General features: G+C 37.0%; 1 protein-coding gene across 1 annotated transcript in view; it reads right to left on the bottom strand.

The window, feature by feature from the left end:
* TTN (titin) overlaps positions 1 to 12274 on the bottom strand; it is a 310422-nt gene that overhangs the window by 124824 nt on the left and 173324 nt on the right. Inside the window, exons 190-195 of the mRNA XM_054044429.1 lie at positions 8538 to 8621; positions 6602 to 6679; positions 6264 to 6344; positions 5517 to 5603; positions 5101 to 5184; positions 4736 to 4819 (exon numbers count right to left, since the gene is read on the bottom strand). Coding sequence (XP_053900404.1) covers positions 4736 to 4819; positions 5101 to 5184; positions 5517 to 5603; positions 6264 to 6344; positions 6602 to 6679; positions 8538 to 8621 — 498 coding nt within the window. The remainder of the gene's footprint in view (positions 1 to 4735; positions 4820 to 5100; positions 5185 to 5516; positions 5604 to 6263; positions 6345 to 6601; positions 6680 to 8537; positions 8622 to 12274) is intronic.

Below are 12274 nucleotides of genomic sequence, written 5' to 3'. Positions count from 1 at the left end.
ACATGAATGTCAAGAATATGTACAAAACATTAAAGAGAATGATGAAACAGAGGACATTGAGACATTAATGATGGCATCAATATTAAGATATTATAGAGCCTCTCTCTCTCTCTCCCCCACCCCATATCAATTACACAATGAGTACTAATTCCATAACTGAAAAAAGGACAGGACACAATATATTAAAGAATGTTCAAGAAAAGAGGACAAAGATTCTTCCTCATGATGTTGTCGACGACGACATATACCTTTCGCTGGTGGAGGTTCTGCTTTCTTAGGTACAGGAGTAGGTTCTGTTTTTTTAGGCACAGGCACTTTTTCTTCTGGGACAGTTTTCTTGGGGACCTCAGGCACTTTAAAGATATTGGTACTATTTACTTACATGAATATCAAGAATTGTACAAAACATTAAAGAGAATGACGAAACAGAAGATACTGGGATATTAAAAACATTAAAGATGCCATCCCTATTCAGATATCATAGAGCCTCTCTCTGTCACTCCCTCTCTCTCTCTCTCTCACACACACACACACACAGTATCAGTTACACAATGAGTACAAATTCCATAACTGAAAAAAGGACAGGACACAATATATTAAAGAATGTTCAAGAAAAGAGGACAAAGTTTCTTCCCCATGATGATGTCAGTGACGACATATACCTTTCGCTGGTGGAGGTTCTGGTTTCTTAGGTACAGCAGTAGGTTCTGTTTTTTTAGGCACAGGCACTTTTTCTTCTGGGACAGTTTTCCTGGGCACCTCAGGCACTTTAAAGATAATATTTCTGTTTACTTTTATGATTGTTAAAGATATGTACAAAACAGTAAGAAGAACAAATAAACAAATGTTATGAATATCAAAATGTATTTATGAAGCAACATTCAAATACTGATTAGTCACTTAACATAACACACACTTACAGAGTACAGTTCACATGATGAATACTCTTTACATATCTTAGATAGCTGATAACACAGGAAAAAGTATGTTAAAATACTGTTCAAGAAGAAAAAAGTAGTAATTCTGATCTATCTGAATTTTTAGCTGGTGGAGGTTCTGTTATATTAGGCACAGTAATTGGTTCTTTCTCTTCTGGGACAGCTCTTTCAGGTATCTCAGGTACTTTAAAGATATTAGTTTGCTTTATATTATAGTACTCAACATATGTACAAAACATTAAGAACAATGAAACATAGAAGATGAGATATCAAAAACATTAGAGATTCAATATTCAAACTTTGATTAGTCACTCACACTCTGACACTCAGTACAATCTACTCAATGAGTACAATTTACAAATCTCAGATAGGAAAAAATGGACAACAATAAAGATGTTAACATAATGCTCAAGAAAATAAGACAAAGATTTTCTTCACGATGACACTGAGGATGACATGTACCTTTAGCTGGGGGAGGTTCTTGTTTTTTAGGCACAGCAATAGGTATTTTCTCTTCTGGGACAGCTTTCTTGGGCACCTCAGGCACTTTAATGATATTAGGATCTTTTATGAATGTCAAAGTTATGTATTTTGCAGAGGAGACAAACAATGAAACATAAAACATGGACATATCCAAGACATTAATGAGGTCATGTTCAAACAAGGAGTCTCTCTCTGTCTCACACATGCTGTACAACAAGGGTGTCAAATGCATTTTGTGAAAAAGATGAACTGCATTTTTAATTATGATCCCTCTGTCTGGGTATGAATTAAGGTACATCTACCCAGTCTATTAACAGCAGTACTCACAATGGAAGGGACTGCTCAAATATCAATAGTGAAATCTGACCTTTATGTTGTAAATAAACGTTTAGTTGTTATCAGCGTTCACTGTTTGTGCAGTAATCTGCCTACACATTCCACATGGGAGTGGGGGAGTAGAGGGGAACATTCAACACTCCCTTATTTCTGCCCTTTCTTTCTATTCCTTCTATATCTACCTCTGTCTCACTCTTTTCTTGTCTTTGTATGTCTCCTCTTTTCTTCCCACTGCATTTCCTTCCCTGTATAAACTGCTAGACATCATTACATCCATTAAAATGAAAAATGCTACATTAATATGTCATCATTATGCTTTGGAATTAATGCCCAGTGAATTTAAGTGTGTATGTGGGTGTGTAGAGGGAGCAGGAGAGGAGAAGTTAACACCTCTCACATACATTGCTTCAGGCTATCATCAGACTCACAAAGAAAGCACTGCAGAAGTTAAGGGCATGTCTACGTTTCCCTGCAGTTTGGACTAGGGGGAGTGGGTAGCAGTGAGGACCAAAGTGCTGCACTGTAACTCCCCCCTGTGGATACTGCGGACGTGAACTTAAAAGTCTTGACAAGTTTCAGAGTGGTAGCCGTGTTAGTCTGTATCTGCAAAAACAAACGAGGAGTCCTTGTGGCACCTTAGAGACTTGAGTCTTGAGTTCACATAGTGCAAACTTGGGACCTTTAAGTTTGCGCCCGCAGCTTCAATACAGGGGAGTTACAGCTCAGAACTCTGGTACATACTTCTACTCTCATCCCCTCATCTGAACTGTGGGGCAGTGTAGACACACCCTTAAATTGAGTTCAGATTTGGTATCTCATAACAATAATTTCACTTTTTAAAACCACAAAATCTTAGATTCTGAGCAATCTGAATACATGAAGCAGACCAGGAAAATATTTCCTGTGACCACATACAGTAAATGAGTCAAGTATTTGACACCAGCAGTACAATTCAAACAACAAGTAGAATTTTCAAATCTCAGGTGGCAAAAAATGGACAGGACAAAGTATGTGAAAAGTGATGATGGTCAAGAAAATGAGACAAAGATTTTTGATGACATGCACCTTTCGCTGGCGGAAGTTCTGTTTTCTTAGGCACAGCCAGAGGGATTTCCTCTTCTGGGACAGTTTTCTCAGGCATCTCAGGTACTTTAAAGATATTAGTTTGTTTCATTATACAGTTATCAAAATGTGTGCAAAACATTAAGAAGAATGAAAGATAGAACACAGAGATATTAAAAACATTGATGATGCAATATTCAGGCTTTGATTACTCATTCACACTCAGCACTGTTTGCTCAGTGAATACACTTTACAGATCTCAGATAGGAAAAAGTGGACTAGACAAAAATGTTAAGATAATGTTAAAGAAAATAGGACAAAGATTCTTCTTTAAGATGATATCCATGATAACATGTACCTCTAGCTGGTGGAGGTTCTGGTATTTTTGGTACAGCAACAGGTACTTTCTCTTCTGGGACAGCTTTCTTGGGCACCTCAGGCACTTTAAAGATATTAGTATCTTTTACTTTTATGAATGTCAAAGTTGTTTATAAAATAATAAGATGAACAATGAAACAAAACAAGGATGTATTCAAGACATTAACGAGTTCATATTCAAACAACATTTAGTCTCTCTCTCTCGCATACACACACACGCACACAGAGTATAGCAAGGGTGTCAAACATATTGCATGAGAAAGCTGAATTCCATTTTTATTTCTGATCCCTATGTCAGGGTAGAAATGTAAGAATTTATGCCTCTCTCTACACAATGGGTAACTCCCAAAGGGAGGATGAACACAGATCAGTCATGGAATCTGACCTTTATGTAGTAACTAAAACCTTAATTATTCAGAGTTTTTTCAGTACTCTGTATTTACATTCAGCATCACATGGGAGGAAATAAACTCCCCTTTAGGATTATCACTATTTCCACCCTTTGTTTCTATTCTGTTCATCTCCCTCTACTATTGTTTTGGTGAGACTCCTCTTTTCTTCCACCTGTAATTCCTTTTCTGCATTGCCTTCCCTACTCATTGGGCTTCCCCTCTTACCCCATTCCTCATTTCATCTGCTACAATGACCCTGGATTAAATAATTAATGATTTTATTAAATAGCTACCATTGGGTTTTGGTGTTAATGCTCAAGTAAGTGGGGGATGGGGAGGACAGAGTTGTTTACACCTCTCTGATCCATTACTTTAGACTGCCAGCAGACTCAGGAAGACAGCACTGCATTAGTTTACATTGGGTTCACATTTAGAAAGTTTTCTGCACAATCATAAGCTCTTTTAAAAATATCAGGCCTTGAGTGTTTTGAATATGTTAAACAACCATGACAAAAAATATTGAATGGCTAGATATATTCAGTGGACCAGATGTTTGACACCCCTGGATTACATCTCACACACTGAGTAGAATCAACAAATCTCAGATATCAGAAAATGGACTGGACAAATTCAGCTAAAAATGAGGTTTAAGAGGATAAGTCTAAGGCTCTTCCTTATGATGATATCGCTGAGCACTTGTACCTTTAGCTGGTGGAAGTTCTGTTTTTTTAGGTACAGCAACTGGTACTTTCTCTTCTGGGACCACTTTCTTGGACACCTCAGGCACTTTAAAGATATTAGTGTCTATTATTTGTATGAATTTCAAAGATATGTTTGAAATTTTAAGAATATTAAGGAAACATAAAACTCAGGGACATCAAAAACATTGATGATGTCAGATCTAAACATCAATTCCTCTTTCATTCTCTCTCCATGAAATTTCCCCTGTTCATTGGTCTTCTTCTGGAGCTCTGTGCTTGGCTGAATTTCATCCTCTTTTTCTATTCCCACCCCCACACACATACTGCAGTTTACACAACAAGAACAATTTACAAATCTCATAGCAGAAAAAGAACTGTATGTTCAAACAGTACTCCAGAAAATAAGACAAAGATTATTTATGATTTCATCAGTGATGACATGTACCTTTAGCTGGTGGAGGTTCTGGTTTCTCAGGCTCTTCAACTGGTACTTTTTCTTCAATAACAACTTTCTTTGGCACCTCAGGCACTTTAAAAATATTAATATTAATACCTTTCACTATGAGAAATTTCACAAATAGAATCAAAGTATTAAGAACAGAAAAACAACATAAAACACAGAGAGCTCAACAATGTTAAAGAGCCTACCATATTCCACAATCAGTTTGGAATTCACTTACATGTAATAAGTAGGTTTTACAAATCTCAGCCAACAGCAAGAGACCAGAGAAAGCTGTTGTCTTTAAATAATGTTCAGAAGAAAAAGACTATGATTTCCTGCCATTGTTTTTTCCCCCCAATGACATATACCTTTAGCTGGCGGAGGTTCTGGTTTTTTAGGCACAGCAACTGGTATTTTCTCTTCTGGGACCACTTTCTTTGGTACCTCAGGCACTTTAAAAATATTAATTTATTTTTATGTTAAGAATTTCAAGTATACATACAAAGAGTTAAGAACAGAAAAGCTGCAATAAGAACACGAAATAGGATCAATGATGCCTGGCTTAAAAGTCTGATCTTACACATAGTACATATTACACTATTTTACTCCACTGTTGAATGAGAATGATTTAAGTATAAAGAGGAGAAGAGAATCCCCCAAAACGAAATGTATAAAATTGCAGATTACAGTGGGGAAAAAGATGGCTCAAAATTAATATTTAAAAAGTTACAACAGAAGGAACAAAATAAATTATGGCCATGATTTTATCAATGATAATGTGTACCTTTAGCTGGTGGAGCTTCTGGTTTTTTAGGCACAGCAACTGGTACTTTTTTCTCTTCTGGGGCAGCTTTCTTGGGCACCTCAGGCACTTTAAAGAAAGAATATTTGTTTTGGTTATTATAAGGAATTTTACAGATACATATAAAATGTTAAGACTAAGAAGAAAACACAAATTATGGAGATCATCAATGAAGTCATTGGTTTGACAAACATATATTGGTCTTATCCTCCCTTCCACTAATATAAGCATATTTCACTGTTATACCCTGTACTCTTCAGTACTTGCTGGATTTTTTTCTCTTTCTTGGGTAAATTATTCTGTCATTTTAGATTGACATTTGGCTATGGCTGACATTGTCCATTCCACATACCTTTTGCCCTAACATTTCTCATCTCTACAACTTCTTTCCATCCACACATTGTGGGCCTCATCCTACCCCGACTGAAGCCACTTGGGCCTGGGTCATTCAGCAAGTGCCTTGAGACTCTTTAATCCCCTTTTGATCTGACCTCCTAATGTTTGCCTCAAGGACCACCCTCTTGCCTATTTTGTTAGGCAAATATCCTTAACAACCATCAACACTGATGAGAGTTATGGTTAAACAACAAAGAGATTAGAGCCATCAAATGAATAGGTTTCTCACAATAAAAAATAAATAAGGAGTACTTAACATATAACATTTGCAAGAACATGGCAAGGGTCATTTTGTTCCCCGCCCCCTGCTGTTTTAGCTGTGGTGAGATGTACCTTTGGCTGGTGGGGCTTCTGGTTTTTTAGGCACAGCAACGGATACTTTCTCCTTTGGGACTTCCTTGGGCACCTCAGGCACTTTAAAGAAACAGCATTACTTTCTGTTACATTTCAGAATTTCTAGGGTATGCAAATTATTAAGAATAAAAAGAGCAATCATAAAAGCATATCAGGAACATTAGTAATGTCAAAGAGTGCTTTGTTATACACATAACTCAGTGTGTTACATCTATTTAAGAAATCTTTAAATGAGAATTAAAAAAAAAACACAACCATTAATTTCCAAGAGAAGAAGATATTTTTTTCTTTATAAGATCCCCACTGTTAATATGTACCTTTAGCTGGTGGAGGTTCTGGCTTTTTAGCAACTGGTATTTTCTCTTCTGGGACAGCTTTCTTGGGCACCTCAGGCACTTAAAGATATTAGTGTCTTTTACTTTTACGAATTCCAAAGATACATATAAAATATTATGAACAGAAAAGTAACAAAAAACAAGTGGACATGAAAGAACATTAAAGATGCTAAATATAAATACCAGTTGTTAACACAAACATTCTGTACAAATTACAAAGAGATGTTTTCATCACAAAATTTCCATTGGCCCATCATTCTTCTAGCCACGGCATGGCTGCCAGAGCTATTCACAGGAACTTCAGTTGTTCTTATTTAGCCAATTGGTGGCATGCAATCCAAATTAGCAACTCTAGAGACTCTCAATTGACTGGAGGAATCATAGCAACTGGCCCAAGGGTCTTCTGTTGCTCCCATGCAAATCAATAACCAAATATCCAATAATATCAATATGAGCTTTATCAAATGGGAACTTTGCAATATTATGATCTGCTGGTTGTGGATGGATTTGAGGGATCTTGTGAAGGTATTTACAATGACTGTTACGGGGGTACCATTGAGGCACCCCTCAAAATACAACACAGGAAAATTTCTAATTAAGTTTTTTTGTTGAGTCACAAACAAAACTGGATTCTAAATGAAAAAGGGCTTTGAAAACATGTGTTTAAAAAAGGATAAGAAATGCTGACATTAAAGAATCATTGTGTTTTCCATAACTCCCCGGACTTAATAGATTAAGTTGGGAATGGTAACATACATATTCTGACTTATGATATTGAAATATAAAAATGAAGAATTGTTAAATGGTAGGATTAAGATCTTTATTTGCTATATTTGAATGAATTGTAATTAAGGATAGTGAATGAGTATAGATAAGATGACAAACACTTAGCACAACACTTTGCTTGGCATAAATGTGGCTTTGCCAATTACTGTTTTGCATAGAATTTCTGATTTGTTTTAAATGATATTATTGATGGCACAATAAGTAATATGTTTTGTTGGAAGATGTAAATCAGAGGTACACAAACATGTAATGATAAATAAAAACATCCTTTTTCTGGGAAGGCTAGGAACAGGATGACACAGAACAACATGACCTAGAAACTGCAAAACCAGCAGAAAAATGCAGAAGTTGGGTTACTGAAGCTTGGTCATGCGTAATGTATGAGTTACATAAAAAATAAAGGGTTTATGTGGCAAAAGCCAATTGGATAAAGGTTAAGTAATCTGGAATGTGGAAATGTATAAAAAAAACTCCGGGAACAAGCCTCAAACAGGAGAAACACTGGACCAGAAACTGAAGAACAGGAATGCATGACGAGACCAGGAGATCAGAGGAGGTGACAACCATCATGGAAGGTGGAAGGACTTCCTAGTACTCCGGAATGTAGTAACTTGGGCCGCTACTAATTCCATCTTATCTGTTATTGTCTGGCATAAACATATGTTCAGACATTATAAGTGAAAATAATTCTGTCTAAAATTGTATAAATAAAGGCAAAAATTGATTAAGCCTAAATTGGGTTGACTTGTGACTCGGTTTTCCTATTTAAACCCAGCAGCTGTGATATTCATTTGGTGGGAGTATTTGCACTGTAAGGATTGCCTATATGTGCGCTTAAATATATTATTTTTATTGATTATAATATTTAATACAATTTCATCCCTTTCTCTTTCAGCCAGTTGTCTGACATCCTTTTATATGCCTTGAGAATGGGAGTTACGCTTGCACATCTTGGGGAGAAGAAACTGGCAAATGAAAAGACTTTACCGACTATTTGATGAGGGACCCCCCCCCCCCAAAAAAAAAGAAAGAAAGGAAAGAACAAGACAGGATAAACTTCAGGAAATATAATGATTACAGGAGAAAAAGAAAGATTAATTTTGTTCATGATTTCATTTATGATGCTTTATACCTTTAGCTGGCGGAGCTTCTGGCTTTTTAGGTACAGCAACAGGTACTTTCTCTTCTGGGACAGCTTTCTTGGGCTCCTCAGGCACTTTAAAGATATTCATTTATTTTAATTTAGGAATTTAGAAATTCCAAAGATGTATGCAAACAATTAAGAATAGTAAAGAAACATAAGAAAGAGACATACATAATATGAATGATGCCAAATCCTGATGACAGTTTGACACACAGAATTTACAAATTACGAAATGATTACAATTTACGAATAAAGTCCTAGACAAAGAAGATTTTTTTCTCCCAACACAAGACTCCTTATAAAAACTGCAATTTTATCAGTTAACATATACCTTTGGCTGGTGGAAGTTCTGTTTTTTTAGGCACAGCAAAGGGTTCTGGTTTTTTAGGTACAGCAGTAGGTTCTGGTTTTTTAGGCACAGCAATTTGCACTTTTTCTTCTGGGACAGCTTTCTTGGACACCTCAGGCACTTTGAAGATATTAGTTGGTTTTAAGAATTTATAACATATAAGAAACAGAACGCAACATAAAACAAAGATAGACAAATTGGTAAAACAAGCAAGGAGCAATTAGAACCAACACACTGACTGAATATATTGAACATGAATTAAACCATGCACATGAATAATTGTATTTTTCTGGAATTCATTGATTTGTAAATTCCTTGAAGAGGTGATGTACCTTTAGCTGGTGGAGATTCCTCTTTCCCAGGAATAGCAGCAGAAACTTTTTCTTCTGGGGGAATTTCCTCATAAACCTCAGGTACTTTAAAGATATTAGTTTTCTTTTAGAAATTTCATAATTACTTACAACATCTTAGAACAAAAAGACAACATGACAAACAACAAATGTAGGGCCCTATCTTGCAGTGGGATACACAAAGATGCTCTTTACTACTTCTCAGAAGTAGGCCAATTGCCAGTAGGCTACCCCGTGAAACAAAGTCTATTGTCTGGCTATACCAAAAGAAGGACAGGAGACACTGGATATGGATTTAATCAGGCTGCAACTTTACTATATAGATTTCTGGGACTACCCGGCAGATAAAGTGAACAGTGCAGGCAAATCCGTGTTTATTCAAATAACAACCTGGGGCTTCCACCAGCCCCCCTTCATTTTCCATCCAGGTCCCCCAACCAACCCATGGCTTGCACCTTACCATCCACCCTCCTTTGTAGGAGGGTTAAGGTGAGCTATAAGAAAGAGGGGCTGGCTCCCTGCCGGACCAATCATAACAGTCCCCAACTCCTCTCCCCCATTCTGTTCCTTTATCCAGCACCTCCTTTTAAGTCCTTTACTAGGTCATTTATTTGGTTACTGGATGCCTTCCTTATGGAGTACCTGCACTGCACATCTGCCCCACACTTACAAAATAAGCGGCAACATATAGCTTACCACTTTCTCTCCTCACCAGAAAAGGTCCTCATTGACACTCACTGTGGGAAAGGTAAAAAAACCTCCTTCCACCACAGGCAACATGGTGGTGAGGGGAAAATTCCTTCCCCTGCCCCCTAAAAAGAAGCGACTAATACAATGGCCACATCAGGGTTTATATCAGACAGAACATTAATTACACATTAAAAGAGGTTAGAAAACAATAAATGAAGAGATTTTTCTGCCCTTGAAATTCCAGTCAAAGGTTCATGTACCTTTAAAAGGTGGAGCTTCTTCTTTGGGTGCAACAATAGGTACTTTCTTTTTGGGGACAGCTTTCTTTGGCATCTCAGGCACTTTAAAGATATTAGTTAGTTTAGGAATTTTAAAAATATCAATATAGAGAATAAAGAAACAAAATACACAGCCTTTATAAAATAACAAAAAGCTAGTAGAACAAAAACCTAAATTAATGATATTAAACTATGAAGACTAGTGACTCAAATTTTCTGGAATTCACTGCTTTATAATTCCAGTGAAGAGTTGATGTACCCTTAGCTGGCAGAGCTTCTTCTTTCCTAGGGACAACTGTACGTACTTTTTCTTGGGGGACAGTTCTCTCAGGAACCTCAGGCACTTAAAGATATTCGTTTTTCTTTAGACAATTCAAAATTCTTACAAAAGCCTAAGACAAAAGCCAAACACAAACTACAAACTATGAACAGAAACAAATGATACTAACAAAACACAATATTATCCAAGGTCCCTAGCATTCTGCAATACTGGATTTTTATTGTTGCAGAATCATAGAACCATAGGACAGGAGGGGACCTCAAGAGGTCATCTAGTCCAGTACTCTGCACTCATGGCAGGACTAAGTATTATCTAGACCATCCCTGGCAGATGTTTGTCTAACCTGATCTTAAAAATCTCCAATGATGGAGATTCCACAATCTCCCTAGTCAATTTATTCCAGTGCTTAACCACCCTGACAGTTAGGAGGTTTTCCCTAATGTCCAACCTAAACCATCCTTGCTGCAATTTAAGCCCATTGCTTCTGGTCCCATCCTCTGACATTAAGGAGCAATTTTTCTCCCTCCTCTTTGTTACAACCTTTTATGTACTTGAAAACTGTTATCATGTCCCCTCTCAGTCTTCTCTTCTCCAGACTAAACAAACCCATTGCTTTCAATCTTTCCTCATAGGTCATGTTTTCTAGACCTTTCATCATTTTTATTGCTCTTCTCTGGACTTTCTCCAATTTGTCCACATCTTTCCTGAAATGTGGCACCCACAACTGGACACAATACTCCCTTTGAGGTCTAATCAGCACGGAGTAGAGTGGTTTGCTTACAACACTCCTACTAATACATCCCAGAATAATGTTCGCTTTTTTTTTTGCAGCAGTGTTACACTGTTGACTCATCTATGACCCCCAGATCCCTTTCTGCAGTAATCCTTCCTAGGCAGTCATTTCCCATTTTGTATGTGTGCAACTGATTGTTCCTTCTTAAGTGGAGTACTTTGCATTTGTCCTTATTGAAGTTCATCCTTTTTTTTCAGACCATTTCTCCAGTTTGTCCACATCATTTCGAATTATAATCCTATTCTCCAAAGCACTTGCAACCCCTCCCAGCTTGGTATCGTCCACAAACTTTAAAAGTGTACTTACTCTCTCTGCCATTATTCAAGTCATTGATGAAGATATTGAATAGAGTCAGACCCAGCACAGATCCCAGGATCCCACTTGATATGCCTTTCCAGCTTGACTGTGAACTACTGATAACTACTTCTAGGAACAGTTTTCCAACCAGTTATGCACCCACCTTGAAATATGTTTTTTAGGTCTGATCCTGTATTAATCATTCATACAAAGTTTAAGGGTTTGTGGCAAAAATCAATTATACCACAGAATGAACTTGTTGCAGTAGCTTGTGCCTCAGAATTGTATTACTGTAGAGTCTACCTCTAAGCCAATGCAGTAAACTGGGGCCTTGGATATCTCACACAGAACATTAAATCAACTTTAAAAGAGGCTAAAACAGATATATTTTCTTTCAGTGAAATTCCAGTCTGAGCTCATGTACCTGTAATTGGTGGAGCTTCTTTTTTAGGTATGGCAGCAGGTATTTTCTTTTGCTGAACAGCTTTCTTGGGCACTGCAGGCACTTTAAAGATATTAGTTTCTTTTAAGAATTTATAATATACAAAATGTAAAGAACAGAAGGGCAATGGAAGACACAGATGGACAAGACAATCAAGGAGTAGTTAGAATGAACACACGAATTATTTGCATGGAACCAGATATGGATCATGAGGATGAATAACTGTAAGGTACTGGAGCTCTTTGC

The sequence above is a fragment of the Malaclemys terrapin genome, chromosome 11 (assembly GCF_027887155.1).
Source record: "Malaclemys terrapin pileata isolate rMalTer1 chromosome 11, rMalTer1.hap1, whole genome shotgun sequence".
Lineage (NCBI taxonomy): Eukaryota > Metazoa > Chordata > Testudines > Emydidae > Malaclemys > Malaclemys terrapin.
Note: the sequence above shows the minus strand (reverse complement) of the source record. Positions and strands in the feature narration are given on the sequence as shown.